At 35.1% G+C, this 26,626-nt stretch overlaps 2 protein-coding genes across 2 annotated transcripts in view; both read left to right on the top strand.

Annotated features, from left to right (window-relative positions):
* The first annotated feature begins 183 nt into the window (after positions 1–183).
* On the top strand, positions 184–4,681 carry LOC141556549 (uncharacterized). The gene is made up of 3 exons (XM_074290863.1): positions 184–416; positions 2,555–2,686; positions 3,552–4,681. Exons 2-3 carry the CDS (start codon positions 2,565–2,567, stop codon positions 4,594–4,596), a joined length of 1,167 nt encoding a protein of 388 aa, XP_074146964.1. The 5' UTR covers positions 184–416; positions 2,555–2,564; the 3' UTR covers positions 4,597–4,681.
* Positions 4,682–6,599: 1,918 nt separating this feature from the next.
* TRPC7 (transient receptor potential cation channel subfamily C member 7) overlaps positions 6,600–26,626 on the top strand; it is a 288,781-nt gene continuing 268,754 nt past the window's right edge. Inside the window, exon 1 of the mRNA XM_074284798.1 lies at positions 6,600–6,838. Coding sequence (XP_074140899.1) covers positions 6,600–6,838 — 239 coding nt within the window. The remainder of the gene's footprint in view (positions 6,839–26,626) is intronic.

The raw sequence follows: 26,626 nt of genomic DNA on the forward strand, positions 1-26,626 counted from the left end.
GAATGTTGCTCCGGGTTGATTAATAGAGCTATGTGTCGGTGGATGCGTAGAGCTATGAGTCGCCTGGCCATAAAAGGAGAAACCCGACTAGGCATTGATAAGGGAGCTGGCCCCGCCCACGATGGGAGGTTTCGGGGAGGGTCCGACAACCTCTATAAGAGGAATAGCCAGCGGCAGCTCGGAGAGACATTTTGGGTGCAGACAATAAAGACCAGTTCTGCTACACATTGGCTCTCTGTTTGCTTATTCCCCGCTCCTGTCTCTGGAGCAGGGCCGGAGACGTCCGAAGGCTGGTGATAGCGTGAGGCGCGCAGTAAGAAACTTTCAGTTTCCAGTGAAGCTGCAGGGAAGCAGACCCACAACAAGTGGCACCTTGAACAGGGACCTGGGCAGTGTATTCGCTGGAACAAGGAAAGGTAAGTAGAAAGACGCTCTCCTTGATTTTTAGAATCAAGAAGAAGCAAACAGCCTGACTGCTTAGACGCAGTTAGATGAGGCATGGGACAAAAAATAGTTAAAGCCCATATCGAGCCAACAGATTCAGGAGTATATGCTTCATAGCTATATAAACTCCGTAAAAAGAATGGAGTGGATCTTAACTTAAAAGCTTGCAGAGCCTGGATAGAAAAAATAGAGCTCTGTGTCTGTCTGTGTATGTTTGTCTGCTTTGAATTTTTTGTTCTGTGTTAAAAGTTAGCAAGCTCATAAGAGATAAGAATTCAGCCTCTGTGTTACAGGCTTAGAAAAATAACAGGCTGAATTGTGGAAATTGAAATTCATTCAGAATAGTAATTCTTTCAGAGTGGTTCAAAATGTATTGGTCTTAAAAATTGTTTGTGATTTTAAGCTTTTTAACCTGTTGTACCAATTTGTAAGTAAAACAAAAGAAAAAAAAAAACTTGACTATTTTAAACTGGTGGGAATGTTTTCTCTGAAAAGCAGATTTTCAAAGCTAAAAGGGGAGTAACGGCATTACAATCTTATCTGCTTAATACCGCCTGGGAAGCTTCTTACTAGTGGCCTTGAAGCACTCAGGCAGAAGAAAAACAAAACAAAAAAAAAAAAAAAACTATTTGGTTTGCTTCTGAAACATTGGGTAATTTGTTATCATTATGGGTTATGAATCTTGAAGTTTAAAGTTTGAAAAAAAGGTGATTAAAGAAAAGGGACAAGAGAGATTGATTTGCAAAATTAATTAATAGTTTAAATGAAGCATCTAGTCAGAAGAGTTATTGGTTTGGAAGTGTTTAAAGTATGTCAGAGAAAGTTTGAGCAAGTAGGCATTGGGAAGAGAGAAACAGAGAGATGGGACAGGAGAATAAAGGTGATTTAAGAAGGATTTATTAGTGGGAGCAAATGATTTCAAGAAGAAATCAGTGGGGAAAAGAAGGAACTTGTTGGAAAAGGTAGTCACGGAGAGGTGACTGTGAGACGGAACGTATTTTTGCAGGGGTAGAGCAGCAATAGGAAGCTGCAGCTGTTTCTGGTTGAAGAAAGCAAACTGATTTAAAGGGATTCAAAATTCTTCCTTGTATCCAATATTTGAAACCAAGGATTTGTTTTTAAGGAAATATGTTATGTCTTTACTTTAACATCTGAAAACTTTACAACTAAACAGGCTTATTGCTCAGACTCCTCCCTTAGGGTTTCAACAGTGCATGAGTTCTAGCTTGGAGACGGGGTCCTGGTTAGGACATGGAAGGAGGACAAGCTGACCCTGAGCTGGAAAGGACTGTTCCAGATCCAGATACAGCAGTGCTACATAGGAAAGAGAGTGGACTCTGAGGGTGTGGACTTCCCAACTGAATGCAGAGAACAAGCTGAGACAAACATTGAAAAGCAACTGATAAACTGTGCATGTAAAATCTTGATAGTGGTATTGAAACCTCACTATTAGATAAAATATCTATTACTGACACCTCCCCCTCCTACAAAACATCCTCCATCAATCATAAGAGTTCCTAAAACTTGTACCAATAATGTAACTTTTCCTCCTCTGATGAATTGTGTTAGAAAGAAAAGAACCTAGTATGACACTTTATTTGGTGGTGCTGGAACTGGTTTCGGTATAGTTAATTCAATAGACCTTGAGATCTTGGCCAGCAGACTGCGCAGTGCTGGACAAGCTGTTTCTTAGGCTTTGACTGTAAATGCTCAAATAGTTACCCACGACGATCCTACTCCACCAAAATACATTATAATATCAAGGCCAATTTCTACAGATTTTTGATGATAGTATTATTACTAGTTTGGGTTTTATTGGAAATATTAGAAAATTATTTAAGTGGACCAAATGCTCTTTACAAAATATGTATACCTAGATACAAAAAGAAAATGCTCAGAGATTGTTGCAATGTGGGATTATATGTTTAATTTACCAGAAGCATGGAAAAACAATGACCTGAAAATGCTATGTGTACTTTTTTTTTGGTGTACTGGAACTATTGTGTATTGTCAAGTTAAGATATGGGCTGTTATGTGTTAATTTCATGTATTACCTTTTGTCTTACCTGATTACTTTGCTTTACTTCATATATATGGATATCCTGAACAGATCTTAAGTTATGAAGAAACAATTAGAGTCTAATCAGCGCGCATTAAATGAACATCAAGTACAGACTCTTATAGCTGCAGGACAACTTATCAAGGCCTCTCATTTAGTAACATCGGATACTAACCACCATTGGTATGATTTCTTATTTAGATCAGGTAGCGCTACCATTTATTTTAATAGTTTAGCCATACCCATATTATTATTATTGTTCTTTTTGTAATTATGTATGTGTAATTGTCATATGTATTGGAAAATGAAATTAATTTACTCTAATTTCACCCCACTAGCTCAGTCCTCTTATTATTTTTGTGATCTTAAGGCCAAATGATTAAGAAATTTAAAATTTCATATTAGGATTATAAGCTCACTCAAATCTAACAGGCCTCAGCTTCCAAATTATGGGAACTTGACCGTTCCATGAACTCTGTATATTTTTGACACTAGATGCTAGGAACTAGCCATTCCTAGAGATGTTTGTGCTCCAGAGAAGAGTGGCTCCCTCCCTGGGCATAGACAATTAATAAAGAACTGTCAAGATACAGACGATACGGAACGAGTCAACTAGTGAAGCCCTTCCGTACCCCGCACCTGCACAGATGTATGTGCCAAACCCTTATATAAATTTTTGGCAAAAATCCTACTTTGTCTATAGACATGATAAGAAAATTAACTAGAATGAACAGAACCTTAAAAACTATGCTCATTAAACAAAAAGGGGGAATGGGATGCAAGAAAATAACTCAACAAGATATTGATAAAGCTCTCTTCACTATCAATTTTTTGAAATTTGACGATGAGGGATTAACCCCGGCCATGAAGGCTTTAGTTGAAAATACCATGGGTAATAAACCAGAAAGAAAATCAATGACAGAAAAATCGGAAAATGATTCCAAAGAATTAAGATTGGAAAAGATAATGTATAAAGATGAGAATAACGTTTGGAAAGGCCCTTACAAAGTTATTGTGAGAGGCAAAGGATTTGTTTGTGTCTCAACAGGGGAAAAGGAGAAAAGATGGATCCCGATCAGAAGGATCAGGTTGGTACGAGAAAAAGAAGACGAATCCATCGGGGCAGAGGAGAAAGGAGGAGAAATGGAAAAAACCGAACCCAACGAGCAAAGAGAAGAGAAGGAAGACGAGAAACTCAAATGCAAATGAATCAAATTGCATGCATGTTGTTAGGATTAAGTAGCCTGATAGGAGGGGTGAAGAGTGAGGAGAGAAATATGATTGCAGATTTGTCTAGTTTTCAAATGGTCACTTGGAGTCATCAGCCTATACCATTAGCCACATTAGGAAATGTTTCCTTTTTGGAAGGGATGGGGGCGTACAAGGAATCAAAAGTATGGAAGGAACATTTTAAGAAGCTCACTTTCATTACTCGGGATGTCCCTTTATGCCTGACATATAACTTAAAGATAAGTTCATGCATTATGCTGGAACCTTTTAGAATTAAGCAATCATCCCACAAAACAAGCGACCTAAATGACTTGACTAGCGAGATGATAGTTGAGATGTTGGCTGTTCCCCACGTGGAACATGAGATAGAAGATAAAGTTGAAAGTCCCCTTCCCCCTTGTACCCCGGTTATGAACTCGCCTTTATTTTCACCTTTGATCAGTTGTTCCACGGGCGTGTTTCGTAAAGGGCCCTTTTTGCCAGAAGTTAATATCAGCTTTTGGAATGGGGAGACAGATGAGGCACCGGTACTGGTTGCACCAACACCCACAGTGGAAGGGCATATTCAGAATCACCTATGGAAGATAGGTCTGACACTAGCAATTACGAATATTTCAGTTATAATTAATGGTCCTCTACATGAACATCCTACCGAACTGCTGGTGCTGCCGCATAGAGTTTGGAAGAAGGATTTTGGAGAAAGGTTTGGAAGTTTACTAGGGAAAAATACTACCTGCTTTAAACACTCTAGGGTTAATCAGATTCAGACTTGCTTCCCTTTTAAAGGTAGAGTTCAGTCATTTAACGGTGCAGCCTTTTTATTATGTTTGATAGCGTCAGTTGAGCGAGTCAATGATACCTAGAGGGCATCCTGCTATGATGCGATTATCACCAATGAAATTGGGGAAAAGACCTTAGCCTTTAACAGCGGGGTTAGATTTTTATTGAAGAGTCCTACCCCACGCCCTCCTTCGGAGGGTAAGAAACAAGATGGCAAGGGTATGATTCCAATGTATACTCTACACGCGGCTAAGGCACCAACTCATTGGGCTATAACTCCTAATCTTCCCAAATTACGAATGATGACATGGGTTCATGAAAGTATCCCTTTAAAATTGACTGGTAATGGCTCATTCTTGGTAGGCTCACACATTCACCCAGGGTACCCAGAGCGACAACCTCAAATGTTTAAACAAAGTAAAGACAGCCTAACTTTTATGACAACCCACTTGCCACTGTGCATAGTTCTTGAGGGACAAGGGAATGAATGGTGTGCCACCATGAAAAGGCTGAATAGAAGTCATCTGCTACACAGTAATGATGAGTTAAATATTATAAGTACCAGTATGATGGTGCAGATGAAGGAAATACATGGGAAAAATACAATGAATGCTGTGAGACAGTGACGTACTGATTTGCCGAGTTGTATAGACTCAAAGTTGGGTGTAGTTTTTGGACAATTAAGGGAATGCAGTACAGGACTAATGAGGAAAAGCATATCTTTGCAAGATGGCACTGTGAACTTGACGTTTTGGGATCGGAATGCCGATTCTCACTCTCAACTAATTGCTCCTGTATTCTATTCTAATCATGTCCTGCAGCCACATCTGTGGAAAGTGGGATTAGTTACAAATAGGATAAAAATGCAGTTACATATATCTAATAATCAGGACAGGGAGTTGACTTTTACCCAATGGCATCGGGTTTTTGGCAACAAGAATTCCACTTGTAGAGGGGGAGTTTTTCCAAATAGTACATTGTGTTATAGCTTTGAAGGACAATTGTGGACTCTGGGTAATGCATTGTTCCTGATATGTTTGAACTCAAACTATAAGATAACCAAAGCAGAAGGGGTTCTTCAAGGACTGTTGAAAAATCTGCACCATAGAGGAAAACGGGAAGGTGGCAGTATGTTTTTATCACTTGTGGCCTTGGCTCTGAGTATCCCAGAGGAATTCCAGATAAGAGAACTGAATACACAATTAACTATTGTGGCAGAGAAGCTGCAGAAGTACATGACTGAAAATGACTTGGCCTGGAGACACCAGGAGGCCATAGACTCTATGCTGATTTCTCAAATAACTCAACTGCAATATGTTTCCTTGGAGTTAGTGAAACAACAAGCTTTGTTGTCCCAATATGTGAAACTTACTTGTAGCTTTTTATATCGTGCCTCTTGTATATTACCTGTGTTATATAATTCCTCTGATTATGCATATCTTGAACGTCTTTTATGTAATGCTTCTATGCAAACGTCTTTACAAAATGAATTAATGGTCCTTGACAAAATTATAAATGGATTGGAGAATGTGACAATTGATTTCAATAAGCAATGGGAGGAATCGACCTCCTCGTTGATGGCATGGTTGAATGGGCTTGACTATCACAATGTAATTCATTGGTTAATTCTCGGGTGTGTTGCCCCAGTCCTTGTACTGTTAATGTTGTGTTTTTTACCTTTGATAATTCGAGCCATACTTTTTGCACTATGTCGGTCTCTGACAGAACTGAAGGCATCTTATGTCTTAAATGCCAAAGGAGATTTGTAATCAACCCCTGATCAATGAGCCTAATGTTGTATATGTATTTCGATATTATCTATTTGTATTTCCATTTCTGGTGCTCTGGATATTTTCTATTTTGATATTTTTCATAATTGATATTCCTGGTGCTCTACCCCCATTTATGTCCTTCCAAGTTGTGATGGCTGTATTAGACCGCCCTCTTATTAAACAAAAAGGGGGAATTGTAAAGGGCCTAGAACTGATCTTCTCTGTGCGGAAGGGAGCCGCCCTAATGTCAGTCAACTCCAGAATGTTGCTCCGGGTTGATTAATAGAGCTATGTGTAGGTGGATGCGTAGAGCTATGAGTCGCCTGGCCATAAAAGGAGAAACCCGACTAGGCATTGATAAGGGAGCTGGCCCCGCCCACGATGGGAGGTTTCGGGGAGGGTCCGACAACCTCTATAAGAGGAATAGCCAGCGGCAGCTCGGAGAGACATTTTGGGTGCAGACAATAAAGACCAGTTCTGCTACACATTGGCTCTCTGTTTGCTTATTCCCCGCTCCTGTCTCTGGAGCAGGGCCAGAGACGTCCGAAGGCTGGTGATAGCGTGAGGCACGCAGTAAGAAACTTTCAGTTTCCAGTGAAGCTGCAGGGAAGCAGACCCACAACAACTAATAAAATCCAACAGTTAGAGTTACAAAGAGAAATCCCATTTAAAGTAACTACTGATAGTATAAAATATTTAGCAATCTATCTGCCAAGGGAAAATCAGAAACTATATGAGCAAAACTATAAAACACTTTCTACAGAAATTAAGTCGGATCTAACCAATTGGGAAAATATTAAGTGCTCTTGGATAGGGCGAGCAAATATAATAAAGATGACAATACTACCTAAACTAATCTGTTTATTTAGCGCTATACCAACCAGACTCCCAAAAAAACAATTTAAAGACCTAGAAAAAATAACAACAAAGTTCATATGGAAAAACAAAAGGTCAAGAATTTCAAGGGAATTAATGAAAAAAAAAAATCAGATGAAGGTGACCTAGCTGTTCCAGATCTAAAATTATATTATAAAGCAGCAGTTACCCAAACCATTTGATATTGGCTAAGAAATAGACTAGTTGATCAGTGGAATAGGTTAGGTCTAAAGGACAAAATAATCAATAACTCTAACAACCTCATGTTTGACAAACCCAAGGACCCTAGCCTTTGGGATAAGAACTCAATGTTTGACAAAAATTGCTGGGAAAATTGGAAATTAATATGGCAGAAACTAGGCATTGATCCACACTTAACATTGTACAACAAGGTCAGGTCAAAATGGGTTCATGACCTAGGAATAAATAATGAGATTATAGATAAATTAGAGGAACATAGGATAGTTTATCTCTTGGACGTGTGGAAGAGGAATGAATTTGTGCCCAAGGAGGAACTAGAGATCATTATTGATCACACAGTAGAAAGCTTTGAATATACCAAATTGAAAAGTTTTTGTACAAACAAAATCAATGCAGATAGGATTAGAAGGCAAACAATAAACTGAGAAAACATTTTTACACTCAAAGGTTCAGATAAAGGCCTCATTTCCAAAATATATAGAGAATTGACTCTAATATATAAGAAATCAAGCCAATCACCAATTGATAAATGGTCAAAGGATATGAACACACAATTCTCGGATAAAGAAATTGAAACTATTTCTAGTCATATGAAAAGATGCTCCAAATCATTATTAATCAGAGAAATGCAAATTAAGACAACTCTGAGATACCACTACACACCTGTCAGATTGGCTAGAATGACAGGGAAAGGTAATGCAGAATGCTGTAGGGGATGTGGGAAAACAGGGACACTGATACATTGTTGTAGGAACTGTGAATACATACAGCCATTCTGGAGAGCAATTTGGAACTATGCTGAAAAAGTTATCAAACCGTGCATACCATTTGACCCAGCAGTGTTGCTACTGGGTTTGTATCCCAAAGAGATCTTAAAGAAGGGAAAGGGGCCTGCATGTGCAAGAATGTTTTTGGCCACTCTCTTTTTGGTGGCCAGAAACTGGACACTATGTGGATGCCCATCAATTGGAGATTGGCTGAATAAATTGTGGTATATGAATAGTATGGAATATTATTTGTCTGTAAGAAATGACCAACAGGATGATTTCAGAAAGGCCTGGAAAGACTTACATGAACTGATGCTGAGTGAAATGAGCAGGACCAGGAGATAGTTGTATACTTCAAGAACAATGCTGTATGATGATCACTTCTGATGGATGTGGCTCTCTCCAGCCATGAGATGAACCAAATCAGTTCCAATAGAGCAGTAATGAACTGAAGCAGCTACACCCAGCAAAAGAACTCTCGGAGATGACTATGAACCACTACATAGAATTTCTAGTCCCTCTAATTTTGTCCGTCTGAATTTTGGATTTCCTTCACAGGCTAAATGTATATTATTTCAAAGTCTGATTCTGGGAGGAAGCTGGTAAAGAAATAAATAAATAATTTCCTACCCCAAGGACAGACCTCAAAAGATTTTTTAAATATGAGTAAAAAGCAAAAAAGAACCATTGATTCCTTTTACATAGAAAAAGAGTGGGTATCCAACCCCGAGGAAGCTAATAGCAGAGAGTCAGCAGATAACAATCTTAAGGGGAATGATTCCTGCCCCCCATCACATAACTCTCTCCTAGAAGGGACTATTAAAAAATTAAGAGAGTTTGAAGAAAAATTGGGAAAGGAAAGAGAAGCTATGATAGAGAATAACAACGTTCTGAAATTTGAGTTGGAAAAAATAAAGAATTCACAGGAGATGCAGGGAAACAAAATTTGTGAATTAGAAAAGGTTAAAAAAAATCACAGGAAAGTAGGATTTCTGAATTGTAAAAGATAAACAATTCTCAAGAAAGTAGGATTTCTGAATTGGAAAAGATAAAAAAGTCTCAAGAAATTAGGATTTCTGAATTGGAAAAAGAAAATAATTCTCTAAAAAAAATTAGGGAAATGGAAAAAAATCAACAGAGCAAAATAATTCATTTAAAAACTCAATTGGGCATATACAAAAAGAAGTAAAAACTGTGAATGAAGAAAATTACTCCTTAAAAATCAGGACAGAACAAGTAGAAATTAATGATTCATTGAGAACCCAAAAATCAGTCAAATAAAAAACAAAAATGAAAAGCTGGAGAATAACGTCAAATACTTACTGGGAAAATCTATAGACCTGGAAAATAGATCTAGGAGAAATAATCTGAGGATCATAGGACTTCCAGAAAACTATGACCAAAAAAAGAGCCTAGATTCTATTTTACAGGAAATTATCAAAGAGAACTGTCCAGAGATAATAGAAACAGAAGGGAAAATAGGCATATAAAGAATGCATCAAACACCTTCTGAAAAAGAACCTAAAAAAAAAAAAAAACTCCACGGAATATTGTAGCTAAGCTGCAAAATTACCACATAAAGGAAAGAATATTGCAGGCAGCTAGGAAAAAATCAATTCAAATATCAAGGGGCCACAATAAGTGTCACAAAAGATCTGGCTGCCTCCACATTAAAAGATCGAAGGGCCTGGAACCTGATATTCCAAAAGGCAAAAGATCAAGGATTGCAACCAAGAATAAACTACCCAGCTAAGTTTAGCATTTTTTCCATGGAAGAAGATGGTCATTCAATGAAATAGAGGAATTCCATATTTTTCTAAGAAAAAAACCAGACTTAAACAAAAAATTTGATCTACATCCACAAAACTGAAGAGAAACAGAAAAAGGTACACAGAACCCTTGAGAACTGTACCTCTGCTGAGGATATATAGAAAGTCCGCATGGATAATTTGATTTTATGGATATAAAAAGAAAGGGGGGGAGTAGTAAAGGGAAGGGGTAGTATCAGAAAAAGGGGAAGGAGTGATAAAAAGAGGGAAACTACATCCCAGGAAGAGGCATAGAAAATATACCATACCTGAGGGAATTTAGAGAGGGGGAGAAATATTGTGTGAATCTTACTCTCATCAGAAGAGGGTCAAAGAGTAAATAATTGACATATTTATTTTTCAGAGAATTCTCTCTCACCTCATTAAAAGGGGGGAGAGGAAAAGGGAAAAGGAAAAGGGGAATAAGGGAAGGGACTTGGAAGGAGGGGGGAGGGATACCAAAAAAAGGGAGGGCTGCGCGTTACAAGTGGGATTTATAAATTAAATATCTGGGAAGGGGTTCAGGGAGTCAAGGGAAAAAGCATAATCTGGGGATAAGATGATGGCAGGAAATACAGAATTAGTAATTTTAACTGTAAACGTGAATGGGATGAATGCTCCCATCAAACGGAGACGGATGGCAGACTGGATCAAAAATCAGAACCCTACAATATGTTGTTTACAGGAAACACACTTAAAGCAGGGAGATACATACAGAGTAAAGATAAAAGGTTGGAGCAGAATCTATTATGCTTCAGGTAAAGCCGAAAAAGCAGGGGTAGCCATCCTTATCTCAGATCAAGCAAAAGCAGAAGTCGATCTAATTAAAAGAGATAAGGAAGGAAACTATATCCTGCTAAAAGGTAGCATAAACAATGAAGCCATATCAATACTAAACATATATGCACCAAGTAGTATAGCATCTAATTGTGTAAAGGAAAAGTTAAGAGAATTGCAAGGTGAAATAGAGAGTAAAACTATAATAGTGGGAGATCTCAACCTTGCACTCTCAGATTTAGACAAATCAAACCACAAAACAAACAAGAAAGAAATTAAAAAAGTAAATAGAACATTAAAAAAACTAGGTATGATAGATGTTTGGAGAAAACTGAATGGCAATAGAAAGGAATATACTTTCTTCTCAGCAGTTCGTGGATCCTGTACAAAAATTGAACATATATTAGGACATAAAGATCTCAAAATTAAATGTAGGAAGGCAGAAATAATAAATGCCTTCTTCCCAGATCACAATGCAATAAAAGCTACATTCAGTAAGAAGTTAGGGGTAAATAGACCAAAAAGTAATTGGAAAATGAATAATCTCATCTTAAAGAATAACTGGGTGAACAAGCAAATTAAAGATACATATAATAATTTCACCGAAGGTAATGACAATGATGAGACATCATACCTAAGTCTGTGGGATGCAGCTAAAGCAGTAATAGGGGGAAATTTTACATCTTTAGAGGCTTATTTGAACAAAATAGAGAAAGAGAAGATTAACAAATTGGTCCTGCAACTTAAAAAAGCTAGAAAAAGGCCAAATTAAAAACCCCCAACCAAAAATCAAACTTGAAATTCTAAAATTAAAAGGAGAAATCAATAATACTGAAAGTAAAATAACTATTGAATTAATAAATAAAACCAAGAGTTGGTTTTATGAAAAAAGCCAATAAAATAGATAAACCTTTGATAAATCTGATCAGAAAAAGGAAATAGGAAAATCAAATTGTTAGTCTTACAAATGAAAAGGGGGATCTTTCCACCAATGAAGAGGAAATTAGAGAAATAATAAAGAGTTACTTTGCCCAACTTTATGCCAATAAATTTGATAACTTAAGTGAAATGGATGACTTCTCCAAACATATAGGCTTCCCAGATTATCAGAGGAGGAGATAAATTGCTTAAATAGTCCCATTTCAGAAAAAGAAATGGAACAAGCTATTAATCAGCTCCCCAGGAAAAAGTCCCCAGGACCAGATGGATTTACATATGAATTCTAACAAACATTTAAAGAACAATTAACCCCAATGCTATATAAACTATTTGAAAAAATAGGGATTGAAGGAGTCTTAACAAACTCCTTTTATGACACAGACATGGTACTGATACCTAAACCAGGTCGATCAAAAACTGAGAAAGAAAATTATAGACCAATTTCCTTAATGAATATTGATGTTAAAATCTTAAATAAGATATTAGCAAAAAGACTTCAGAAAATCATCCCCAGGATAATACAGTATGATCAAATAGGATTCATACCAGGAATGCAGGGATGGTTTAATATTAGGAAAACTATTAGTATAATTGACCATCTTAATAATCAAATTAATAAAAACCATATTATTTAGAAAAAGCATTTGATAAAATCCAACATCTATTCCTACTAAAAACACTTGAGAGTATAAGAATAAATGGACTATTCCTCAGAATAATCAGGAACATATATTTACGACCATCAGTAAGCATAATATGCAATAGAGATAAACTGCAACCTTTCCCAGTAAGATCAGGAGTGAAACAAGGTTGCCCACTATCACCATTACTATTCAATATAGTACTAGAAACACTAGCCTCGGCAATAAGAGCCGAGAAAGAGATTCAAGGAATTAGAGTAGGAAATGAGAAAATCAAACTATCACTCTTTGCAGATGACATGATGGTATACTTAGAGAAAGCCAAAGACTCTGCTAAAAACCTATTAGAAATAATTCAGAATTTTAGCAAAGTGGCAGGATACAAAATAAATCCACATAAATCCTCAGCATTTTTATATATCACCAACAAAATGCAACAGCAAGAGATACAAAGAGAAATTCCATTCCAAATAAATGTTGAGAGTATAAAGTATTTGGGAATCCATCTACCAAAGAATAGTCAGGAATTATATGAGAAAAGTTATGAAACACTTGCCACAAAAATAAAGTCAGATTTAAATAATTGGAAAGACATTCAGCACTCTTGGATAGGCCAAGCGAATATAATAAAGATGACAATACTCCCCAAAGTAATCTATTTATTTAGTGCTATACCAATCAGACTCCCAAGAAACTATTTTAATGACCCAGAAAAAATAACAACAAAATTAATATGGAGAATAAAAGGTTGAGAATTTCAAGGGAATTAATGAAAAAAAAAAGTCTGATGAAGGTGGTCTAGGTGTACCTAATCTAATTCGACTAGTCGATCAGTGGAACAGGTTAAGTACACAGGACAAAATAGGGACAACTATAGCAATCTAGTGTTTGACAAACCCAAAGATACCAACTTTTGAGATAAGATTTCATTATTTGAAAGAAAGTGTTGGGAAAACTGGAAATTAGTATGGCAGAAATTAAATATGGATCCACACTTAAAACCATATACCAAGATAAGATCAAAATGGGTCCATGACTTAGGCATAAAGAATGAGATCATAAATAGATTAGAGGAACAGAGAATAGTCTACTTCTCAGACCTGTGGAGGAGGAAATATATGACCAGAGGAGAAATAGAGATCATTGTATATCACAAAATAGAAGATTTTCATTACATCAAACTAAAAAGTTTCTGTACAAACAATACTAATGCAAACAAGATTAGAAGGGAAGTAACAAATTGGGAAAATATTTTTACAATTAAAGGTTCTGATAAAGGTCTCATTTCCAAAATATATAGAGAACTGACCCTAATTTATAAGAAATCAAATCAATCTCCAATTGATAAATGGTCAAAGGACATGAACAGACAATTCTCAGATGATGAAATTGAAATTATATCCACTCATATGAAAGAGTGTTCCAAATCACTACTGATTGGAGAAATGCAAATTAAGACAACTCTGAGATACCACTACACACCGGCCAGATTGGCTAAGTTGACAGGAACAAATAATGATAAATGTTGGAGTGGATGTGGGAAAACTGGGACACTAATACATTGTTGGTGGAGTTGTGAAAGAATCTGGCCATTCTGGAGAGCAATTTGGACCTATGCCCAAAAAGTCATCAAACTGTGCATACCCTTTGATCCAGCATTGCTGCTATTGGGCTTATATCCCAAAGAAATACTAAAGAGGAGAAAGGGCCCTGTATGTGCCAAAATGTTTATGGCAGCTCTTTTCGTAGTGGCTAGAAACTGGAAGATGAGTGGATGTCCACCAATTGGAGAATGGTTTGGTAAATTATGGTATATGAAGGTTATGGAATATTATTGCTCTGTAAGAAATGACCAGCAGGAGGAATACAGAGAGGCTTGGAGAGACTTCCATCAACTGATGCTGAGTGAAATGAATACAACCAGAAGATCACTGTACACTTCAATGTTGAATGAAGATGTATTCTGATGGAAGTGGATATCTTCAATGTAAAGAAGATCCAACTCACTTCCAGTTTATCAATGATGGACAGAAACAACTACACCAGAGAAGGAACACTGGGAAGTGAATGTAAATTGTTAGCACTACTGTCTATCTACCCAGGTTGCTTCCACCTTCAGAATCTAATACTTAATGTGCAACAAGAAAATGGTATTTACACACATATATGGTATCTAGGTTTTATTGTAACACATGTAAAATGTATGGGATTGCCTGTCATCTAGGGGAGGGAGTAGAGGGAGGGAGGGGATAATTCGGAAAAATGAATAGAAGGGATAATAGTATTAAAAAATTACTCATACATATATACTATGAAAAAAATTATAAAAAAAAGAATGAATGGATGAGACAATAAATCATAGACACAATCAGTAATTTCATCTAAGATGCTTATTTGCATAAAATCAAGAAAGAGTTCAATGAATTGGGTTTGCAACTAAAACACTAGAAAAAGAATAAATTAGAAACCCTCAATTAAATACAAATTTTGAAATTCTGAAAATAAAAAAGAAGATTAATGAAATTGAAAGTAAAAAGTTATTGAATTAATAAATAATAATCATTAATTAATTAATTAATTAATTAAACCAAGTGTTAGTTTTATAAAAACATCAACAAACTAGGTAAACATTTAGTTAATTTGATAAGAAAAAGGAAAAAAGAAAATCAAACTGTTAGTCTCAAAAATTAAAAAGAAGTACTTTCCACAAATGACAAGGAAATTAAAGCAATAGTTAAAGAGTTATTTTGCCCAATTATATGTCAATAAATTTGATAATTGATATTTGCCTTATGCTTGTCTTAGATCTTATATGTTGATCTTTCTAATTAGCTTCTGTTGTTTTGCCATGGAATTCTGTAAGTCTAGCAATTTGTTGAATATTCACTTTTTCATTCAGGATTAGGGTGCCTCTGGTCTCATATCCTCCTTCAGTTCTCCCCTCTGCTCTGGAACCCATAACCAAGAACTCCAGCCTCCTATAAGGGCCAGGCCATCAGCATCTCTTTCCTATTTCTTCTGAACTCACCAGATATATGCAGGGTTTTTTTTTTCCTATGCCTGTATCTCTCTGCAGCATAAGTGAATATGGTGTTCCTTTTCAGCAGAGGTTCCTTTAGTTTTCTCTGTTTCATATGCCAAATTCCCCACATTGTCTGGGAAGTATAAGTTTCTGCGGCCCCAGAATATAAAGCCTGCCATTTCAGAAGGAAAAGAGGTCTGTTTATTTCACTTTCTGTCAGTTTATACATTTTTTTGCAGATTTTCTGAAATCTTCCTTTTTATCATTTCTTATTGCACTATAGTATTCTATTGCATTCATATGCCACAGCTTGTTCATCCATTCTTCAAGTGATTGGCTTCCCCTTAAATTCCAATTCTTTGCCATAATGAACAGGACTGCTATAAATGAAGTAGGAATGCAACTAACAAATTTGGGGGAAAAAACCCTAAAATACCCAAGTGAACTCCACATTGAAAATCCTGAAAATCAAAGGTGAGATTAATGACACTGAAAGAAAAAATAAACAACCGTTGAACTAATAAATAAAACAAGGAGCTAGTTTTATAAAAAATAAATAAATAAGAAAGATGAATCATTGATTAATTTGACTTAAAACGAAGGGGAAAAAAACAAACAAACATCCACTATTAAAAATGAAAAGAGCATGATCACCACTGATAGAGAAGAAATTAAAGCAATCATCAAGAAATATTTTGCCCAATTATATATCAATAAATCTGACAATCTGAAATAAATTAATGAATATTTACAAAAATACCAATTCTCTACATTAACAGATAAGGAAATAAAATGCCTAATTAATTCCTTCTTAGAAATAAAAAAGAAATTGAATAAGTCATTAACAAACTTTCTAGGAAAAATTCCCAGGGCCAATTAGGATCCTAAGTGAAGTATAACAAACATTTAAAGAACAATTAATTCCAATACTACATAAAGTATTCAGAAAATAGGTGAAGATAAAGCCCTACCAAATATGATGCTGATAAATATACCTGGATACATAATTTAGGTAAACGATGATATCATAAACAAATTAAAGGAGCATGGAAAATTTTACCTGTAAGATCTGTAACTATGGAAAGAATTAATGACCAAATAAGAAACAAAGGGTGTTATGGAATGTTAAATGAATAATTGTGATTACATTAAATTAAAGTATTTTGCATAAACAAAATCAATGTAACCAATATTAGAAGACAAGCAGAAAACTAGTGTGGGGTAGGAAGGGAAATTATAGTCAATTTCTGTGATAATAAGTTTTCTCAAATATGTAGAAAACAGAATCAAATTTCTAAGAATATGAATTATTCTTCAATTGATAGTCAAAGGATATCATATGAAGGATATTAAAATTATAGTTATATGAAAATTATATTTTATTATTGATTTTGACTATTTGTTACAAAAATACAAATTAAAACAACTCTAAACCACCACCTCATACCTTTCAAATTGGCTAATGACAGAAAAGGAAAATGACAAATGTTGGAGGGGTTATGGGAAAAAAATAAGATATCACTCTCCTCTTATTGGAGTTGTGAACAGATACAGCCATTTTGTAGCACAAATTGGAACTCTGCCCAAGGACAATATGAAACTGTTCAAACATGTTGACTCAGTAATACCACTACTAGGTTTATATCCCAAAAAGATCAAAGGAAATGGAAAAGAACTTATAAAATATATAAATCATCTCTTTTTTGGTGTCAAAAGCTATGGTATATGAGTGTGACAGAATACTTTTGTGCTTTAAGAAATGATGAGTAGCATACCTTCAGAAAAACCTAAGAAGACTTATATACACTGGTGGAGAGTGAGGTGAACAAAATCAGGGAAACTGTTTACACAATTACAGCAATATTGTTCAATAATCAACAGTGAATGATTTGGGTATTCTCAGCCATTCAGTTCTGAAAATCTTAGCGTGAAAACTTCAATCCACCTACAGGGAAAGAACTGTTGGACCCAGAATGAAGATGAAAAAAAAAGTTTTAACTTTTAAAAATTTTTTCCTTGGGTTTTTTGTCTGTGTTTTCTTTTGCAGCATGACTAATATGAAAATATGTTTTAGATGACTTCATATATTCTATTTCAAATTGCTTTCCTTCTCAGGGAATTGGGGCAAGAATGGGAGAGAAAAATTAGAATTCAATTTTTAATATTAAAATTTTGCCATGTGTAATTGAGGAATATTTAGTGAAATATTGAAATGTATATTGTAAAGGGGAAACTGTCATTGAGTATAAGAAAAATCTGCCATGTTATGAAATTGGGAATTTGACCTAATCTCTAAAATCTCTTCCAGTTATAAATTTTGAATAATGTAACTAATTATTTCATTTTAAAACAATCTAATAAATATGAAGTTTCTTCAATTTCCAACATATTAATTTTAATACATCATTTCCCAGTTTCTCCTTAACAATGATAATTTGTTAATCTTTTTTTCCTGACTTCAGTTACTTCAATATCAATATTGTTTTCTTTCTCAGTCTTCAATTACAGCTACTCATATAGTAGATGTTAGAAAATCTACCCTAATAGGTCATTGTAAGACAGTATATTATGTGGATATAGATTGGACTTAAAGTCAGGTGACTGGAGGCTGACATACCCTGATTATGTGACTATAAACAAATGACTTAATTTTTCAGTGTCACTAGTTGTTTTCTACCTAGTGTAGACCTACCACTATATGCTACATATTGACCAGGTAGCAATCTGCACCAGTGGGCAGAATTTCAACACCAGAATTTATCTATATTGATAAAATGACAAGTTATAAGCAAAAATAGCAATCATAGAATGGAATGCTTAACTTTAAATGGGATTAAATGGTAGTTATTTTTATGATCATCTTGAGATCCAACATTTTAAATTATTCCAGAATAGGAAAAGAAAAAATATACCATTGGCACTAGATTGCCAAAATCACTTCTTTAGTGGAAGGTCTATAGTAATATTGACCTCAGTAGCAGTAAAATAGAGACCTCTTTCTAATTGAAATTGGTTCAATGTAGTAGATTCTAGAAATTTAGACCTTGGTTTTCTATACAGAAGGACTCATTTACAAGAATCTCTCATACAGAGAGTGAGTAAAATATGCTTTGCTTACTATTGCTTCTATCCAGGAAAAAGAACAAGATCTGGCTAGCAACCAAATAAGTGATTTCAATGCACTACTAAAATGATAAATCTGATGACAAAAGCAGAATAAAGAATAAATGGCAAAAATATAAACAATGCTTTCTAAAACTGAAGGAATAACTTTCTTACCTAAGCTGGAACAACTCATGATGATAATGTAGATGATGAAAGAAAATGTATTAAAGAATTTTTTGTCAGGCATTGACACTGGATATGAGTTTAAAAGTGAGACAATCCTTGATCTCAAAGAATTTATTTTCTAATAAGGAAAGACAAAACATATAAAGATGAACACAGCAGGGTATTTTATCCTTTGGGGTTCACAAGGAGAGTGGTTGTATGCAAAGAATGACTTGCACTTTTCAGAAACAGTGGTAATATTAATTTGATTAAGTAGGATCAAGTGGAATAGGGATGGCAAAGTTTCCAAGGTGAATGCCTGAAAAGGCATATGGTGTGTTTTGTGGCCAGCCAACATAAGTTTAGTGGTTTTGCACTCATTCACTCATTCAGCAATCAGCACAGCTCAGCCCTAGCACAAAGTTGAGTAGAGTAAATCCCAAAGGAGAAAAAAACATTATTTCTCAAAGTCCAGTTTAAGCAGGAAAAAAGGGATATTATCACCGAAAATGGGGAAATATTTGATATAGATAAGTGAATGTATAAAGATTTAAGAATCTGTGGGAAATTATTCACAATAACACTAAGAGGAAGCCCAACTATTATCCTCATTTTACAAATTAGGAAACTGAGTTCTAGAGAAATTAAGTAATCAAAGCCAATTTAAACTTTAAATTCAGGTGTATTGATTACTAATTTAATGTACTTTCCACAAATTTATTTCTAATACTTCATAGTATATCAGTCAGAAAGGTAAATTCTGAAGGCTTTTTCAAATTTTTGATAGAGTGAGAGTGGAGAGAGAATGAAATTACTTGAATTTAAGTGGCACATTTGATAACTTCATCTATTTAACATTGGTCTGGGATTAAATATTACATGTACTGGAAATATTGAAATTTACACATATTTATACATACATATAGAGAGAGAGGGGGGGAGGAGGGAAGGGGGACAGAGAGAGAATACACTTTATCTTTCTCCATAATATTTTGTTTGGTGATGTCATCAAGTCCAAAGGATTCAGCTATTATTTCTTTGAAGATGATTCTTAGATTTATTTTTCCAGCACTTGACTTCCCTTACTCCCTCCCTCACCATGTACTCTGCCATTCACTGACAATGGCCTGCTGGTAATCCCTTTCACTTGCTGCTCCATATTCTGACTACATGCATTTTTACTGATTGTTCCCTATGTCTGGAACTCTCTCCTTTTTCATTTTCACTTTCCTGGATCCTTTGGAAGTCTCACAAAAAATTCTATCCTCCACTTTCTCATCTCTAACTTCAAATTGGACACCTCAAACCCAATGTCTCATAAAACATTTTAAAGTCAACATCCAAAATATTTCCCCTTCATAATTCCTTTATCAGGGGCAGCTAGGTGGTGCAGTGGATAGAGCACCAGCCTTGAATTCAGGAGAACCCGAGTTCAAATCTGGTCTCAGACACTTAACACTTCCTAGCTGTGTGACCCTGGGCAAGCCACTTAACCCCAGCCTCAGGGGAAAAAAATAATAATAATTCCTTTATCACTGTCAAAAATATCACCATTCTCTTAGTCACTCAGGCTCACAACCCGCATGTCATTCCCAACTCCTCACTTTCTCTAAGTACTCATATCCAATCAATTGCAGAGTCCATTCATTTCTACCTTTGTAACACTATTTATATACTCATCCTTTTCTCATCTGACATCAACACTATTATAATGTGTCATCACCTCATCCATGGACTGTTGCAATTAGTCTGCAGGTTGCTTCCCTGCCTCATCTCTCCCCATTCCAGGCCAGTTTCTATTTAGCAATCATATTGATTTTTTTCATAGAGCCCTGACCATATCCATCCTTTTCCTTTTTAATAAATTCCAATGGCTTCCTGTTATCTCCAGAATAAAATATTAAATTATTTGGCTTTTAAACCCCATTATAAACTTGCCCATTCCTATTTCCATAGTATTACATCTTACTCCCCTCCTTACCATATACTTTGCCATTCACTGACACCAACCTCCTTTGAATTCCTTGTACTTCTGCTCCCCATCCTTACTACAGGCATTTTTGCTGATTGTTCCCCACACCTGGAAGGAACTCTATTCTCATTTTCACTTTCCTGGATCCCTTGAAGTCTCACCAAAAATCCTACCTGATTCAAGGTTGTTTATTTTTCCTAGTTATCCTGAATAAGTTTTATCCAGTCATTCTTCCCTTTGAGACTATCCTTTATTTATCTTGTATGCTTCTTCTTTGTACATAGTTGCTTGCATATTGTCTATCCCATTGGATTGTTCCTTGAGAGCAGGAACAGGCCCACAGTATCTGGCTCATAGTGGGTGATTAATAAAAGCAGGCTGAATTGAATGTGGAAGAAATGTGTGTGTCTTCCTATTTCATACTGTGCTGTATAGGTGATTATCATATTAATTCACATTTTCTTCAGAGCTCTATAAATCACACAATTCTGGATATACTCTGAACCTAGAAAGTATTATAGCCATTATGAAACTTGTTTGTTTAAAAATGGCCCCATGTAGAAAAAAAATTTTTCTTAGAGAAATTTGGTTTCACTTCTTACTATTCAGTATAGAATGGCATGCAACACTGGAAAGCCTTGGTGTATACTGAAAAGAATTGTGTGTGTGTGTGTGTGTGTGTGTGTGTGTGTGTGTGTGTGTGTAAGGGGGGGGTTGGGTGTGGGTATGGGTGGGCATGGGTGTGTGTTGTCATTTTCTCACAGTGAGGCTTTCTTCACTAGAGAACTATGCTGCCTTTTTTTAAACTTCAGAGAAATATCTAGCTATATATTAACTAGCCAGTGAGATCAATGATAGCTAGCATCTCACATATAACCCCAAAAGTCAATATGCAAGATACTCCTTGGTCATGTTCTTTCATCAGAGAGTACATTCATACACAGATGCTGTCTTGAAGGTGTGCCAATTATTCATTAGTGAATAGAATTCAAATAATAAATAATAACTCAATTTATTTTCATAGAACCCCAGAGAGTTGCTTCATATAAAGTGAAGGTTTTATATGAAATTATCCCCTCACATTAAGGACAAAAAAGTGTTCTAGTATCCTAAGATAGCAGTGGGGCAAGAACTGATAAAAAATGGAAGGAATACTTTTAAGAAGGATTTTAGTTAACAAAAAAATTGTTACAAATAGAAAGTTATCTTGATTTTAAAAGACAACCATCTTTTTTTCTTTATCTTCATTGATCCCACTAACCAATGAAATAGAAAATGATGAAGAAAAATCAAAATGAAATCAGGACAAATTTGAAAGTAGGTCAATTATAAGACACAAGATGTAACAGTGATTTTAAGACATTTTGTGGGGCGTTATTTTTTTAACCTACCTTTTCTTTTCTTTTCTCAACTCCCAGCTTCAAAAACAAAAACACCATCACAACCACCACCAACATCAAGAAAAAAAAAAAAATCCCAACTAGTAGGAACACAGTTTATCTTCTGTTTCTTTTGCTAAAAATTGATAAATATTCTTTTCTGCCTTACATAACTGTGAGTTTGGGGGGAGGGGATTCCTGTGGGGATTACCGTGGTAAGAGAGTCATTCCTTTTCAATGCAGCCGACTGTGGAGAAGATACACAACCTATCACCACATCACATGCCAGTCTCACGCAAGATTCTTCCTCCAGAGAGTCACTTCGTCATGTTTCTTGGGAAATTTTCCCTAGATTAGGGGGGGGGAAAGAAAAAGAAAAAGAAGACCACAACCTGGGTCTGTCTCACAAGGCGGAAACATTACATTCCCAGGACAAAGGAGAGCCCAACTCGCTTTCTAGTCGGCTGGGAAACCCTAATTCAGAACCACGGACAGCGGCATTTCAATGGTTACCACCCATGGGAAGCCTGATTTCCTCTGCTCAGACCCGAGTTCCACCAATCTATAGAAGAAACTATATACTCCGAATCCGTGAGCATCAGTGTAAGATTTGGTGACTCTGTTTAATTTATATTGCGGGGGAGGGGGGAACTATTGATTTATTTGTTTAAATTGAGAGACTTTTAAGAGGTAAATCAGGTAACAAAAATCCTTCTTGAAATAGGATTATTAGTAATTATCCATGCATATATCTTGTAAATAAAAAGCTACAATAAAAAAGAAATAGGATTATTACTTTGGGGAGAAGACCTTTAAAAAAACTACATGTTAAAACTGCTTTAGTTTATTAAGTCATATAAGGATACACAAATAGTGAGATCCCTGTGTCTTGCTACATTTGCATAGTTATATACCTACGAAAGAGTGTATTTATGTTTCATCCTTCTACCATCTCACTTAAGGGTCTTTATTTTTTAAAGTAAGAATAAAAGGTAAAGAGGGGCAGATATTAAAAAACTACAAAGAATGACTACAGGTACAAGAAAGAAAAGGACAAGCTTTCCCTTCGTTTTGAAATGGTCTGCTCTGTGACTTGCTTTCCAGTACAAAACAACACTATTAATAAGTGAGGGGAGAGCCTTGTTTTGGGGCTTGGAAGTTTAGATATGAAATTTTCCTGTTAAGGTTTGGAATTTTCAAGTAGTGTTTTCTGAATTAGATACAACCTGAATACTACTACCAATTACTGTATATTTAGCCTGCTTAAACAGTTAGGGGTGGGTGGGTAGGGGAGATTTAAAGGAAATTAAAATAATTGAAATTATTTGAATGCCTCAGGCTCTGAATGCCACCTGCTGGAGGCGTTTTTTTTTTTTTTTTTCCTCTTCAGAACAGTGAACTAGGCTGGCTAAGCTGAGCTGAGCATACTAATCATATTTATGAATGAATATCTGTTAAAAACAGAAACAGTCATAACAGCATTCATATTTCTTCTGTGGTGACTTTTTTACAATGATATTGTTTTGGTTACTTAGTAATATACCATCACCTCTATATCCTTATTATCTTTCCAAAATCACAATTATTTTAGAAACCTCTTTTTTGAAAGTTGAAAGGTCCAAGAAAAAGTTATAGGCAAGAAATATGTACAGCCTCAAGTAGGAGAATTGTAATATCCATATTGTAGTTTAGTTTAGGGGTGTCTAATAGGGTGATATTCTACACAGGTAAATATCACAGTTTTCAATTTTTCAATATTGTTTCCTGTGTAGGCAGCCATCTCTCCATTCCTGGTAATAGAAACTCACTTTTAACTTTATTCTGGAATAGTGTTCAGTTAAAGCCACAATGTTTTTGAAAGCTTACAAAGGGATATGAATGTTTAAAATGAACCCTTGAAATAAAGTGGTGGTTCTTCCAGCTTTGGTGGTTAATCAAGCATAGTCACAGTAAGAAACAGGTCCACTACTGGTATTCCAGGTTCATGCCAATGCATTTGATATAGCAAGAAAATCAGATATGAATTTTGCAGAATAGTCTCACGTTTGTCCCACCAGTAAGGCACATTATAGGTGAATAAGAATTGAGAAAGAAGCCTTATGAGGAAGAAAATATGCTCTTTAAAATATTCACTTCTCTGGAGGAAAAGTATCACTGATAGGATCATGCAATAGCATTTAGCAACACTATATACTCTGGATCAATGTAAGCTGGTAGAGAGAAAAGTTACCTGTTGCAACAGAATTAGACAATACTAATAGCATTATATAAAACCCACTGAGTGAATTATATTGTGAAATTTCCTTTAATCACATAAAAAGTAATCCTAATTGATTATTGGCTTCTTATTGAAAAGTTTGTCTCCTGTAAGGAACAATATGTTTGGATCTTTATGCAATAGTATAAAAGGCATAGTCAATGATTTCATGCAAAAATCATATATATTATTAAAAAGTAATGCCATAAAACCAGAAAACTTGCATGAATATGGCTGACAGTTATATTCATCGAAATGAGCCATGTTTATCATAACAAAATTAAGTTTGAATAAATTCCTTCTTGGAAAATAAGTTGACTCTGAAGCTGAATTAATTCCCTATAGCCATTAACCCTAGTGATAGTAAAATAGGCTAGTAATTTCTACAAGTTGTTCTTGGGATTCAGAAGTGTTAATATATTACCCAGAAGAGAGCCATTCTATATTGTGTCTGATTAGATAAGAAAATATGATAGTATAAGCAAATGGTAATAATGAAGAAATAATAATGCAGTTCATTGCATTTTAAAATATGGATAGAGCAAGACATTGAACTTCACTCATTTAATCTTCTTTAATGTATTCATCTTGAAAAAATTAAATATAGCCAAATAATTTCAAGTCAAGAAAAAGTTATTTGAGATTGAGAATGAAAAGAAACATTTTAAGTACTACCTTTCTGTTGGCTGTTATATTATGGTGGTTAAAAAACATTTTCTAATTTGAGAAAAAATAGATGACTATATAATTCTAGATTATAACATGGAATGATCTACACATAAACTACCTGCATGTGTTTTAGAGTTTTCAAAGTCTCTTTGAAATTCACTATCTCTTTTAAGAAAAACAGTGTAGAATTCATTGTCCTGATTTTGCACAAATTAAGAAACAAAGGCTCAGAGAAATAAAGTTATTTGCTGAAGGTCATCTATCCTGTGGCTGATGATTAGGACTTGAAACCAAAAGTTGTAAATCCTAATTCAGCACCTAATTCAGTATTGTATCCAAAGGGGAAATTATCTTTCCTCTGAAGTAGTTTTTTTTTTTTCCTTCTGTATATCTATCAATGTATTTTTTAATGCATTATATAGTAACTGTTCCAGATAGTGGTGTAATCAAATTGAAAGACACTCAAAGAGAGGTTTAAGATTTGATTTAGGATTTCAGATGAAAGAATTTTACTATATTAGTTCTGTCTTTGAAAGTGATTTAAATGACTCTCTAGAAAGTATTCTGTGATTGTTTTGTAAGCAGTTGGTTTTAATACGGAATTCACTTTTCATGGATCACTGAAGTCTGACCCCCATTCAAACTGCATCTTGTATCTGTGAAGGCAGTGAGATAAAAATAGCAACTGAAGGATCAAGAGCTTAATAATCAGTTTTTCTCTAAACATACAGTTTTGCATCTCCTATAAAATTTCTTTTCAATGGCATGAAATGTCAATGTATGCATGTCTCGATGATGAAAAAGCACACTATTTTAATAAAGATGTTTGATGAATCTGATCACTCATTATCTCAATAACATATGCAAACAAAATCATTTAAATTCAAAATATTAAAATAGGTGCAATCAAGGCTAATTACATTATAAAGAGAAACCATTTTGCCTTCTGATCTCCCCAATTAGATTTAAAACAGAGACCATATAATCCAATCAATCCATCAGACATGGCAGGAGCATATGAAGAAGGTGCTGAGATGCTCTGTATCTAATAACTTTGTTTTCCTGACACAACATAAGTTTCAGATTATTTCCAGTCTACATGTCTATGTCTGATAGAAATAAGTTGCCAACTACTTAAGCCAAAAAAATAACTCAATATAAATAACTTTTGGGGCAGCTAGATGGTGCAGTGGATAGAGCACCAGCCTTGAATTCAGGAGGACCTGAGTTCAAATCTAGTCTCAGACACTTAACACTTCCTAGCTGTGTGACCCTGGGCAAGTCACTTAACCCCAGCCTCCAGAAAAATAAATAAATAAAGAAATGAATAAAGAAATGACTTTGATTTTACAACACTCAAAAATGTTTATTCCACTTCAGTGTTCATGAATATCAAAATTCCCTCATCTGATCATTTTTTTCATTCTATATTTATCAATGCCTTATGACCAGATCTTAATCTTCATCATGACCTCCATTCACTTCACTTATTAATTCTCTCCTAGGTCCATTATACCCTCTCTTTTCTCTATTCCCTATAATGGTTGTAATAAACTATCCTCTATTTTAGAATCCCTTCCTTTATGGTTGGCCAAAGCCCAATCCTGTGTTTCTCCCAAGATGATGTTACTGAATAGAAATGTGATTATGTCAATGATAAATTTGTTTTCTAATTTTAGTTGGGGTCTCATCACAGAAAGATAATCTTTTAGTCATTCTTAAGTGATTTCCTAACTCTATCTGCAGAAATAATTCCATACTTT

This window comes from Sminthopsis crassicaudata, chromosome 2 (genome assembly GCF_048593235.1).
Source record: "Sminthopsis crassicaudata isolate SCR6 chromosome 2, ASM4859323v1, whole genome shotgun sequence".
NCBI classification, from domain to species: Eukaryota; Metazoa; Chordata; class Mammalia; order Dasyuromorphia; family Dasyuridae; genus Sminthopsis; species Sminthopsis crassicaudata.

Excerpts from the sequence above, each read along its gene's own strand:
- LOC141556549 (XM_074290863.1), top strand. The coding sequence starts at position 2,565 with ATGAAGAAACAATTAGAGTCTAATCAGCGCGCATTAAATGAACATCAA. Across the intron at positions 2,687-3,551 it reads TCGGATACTAACCACCATTG|GGGAAAAGGAGAAAAGATGG; the intron begins GTATGATTTCTT and ends GTGTCTCAACAG.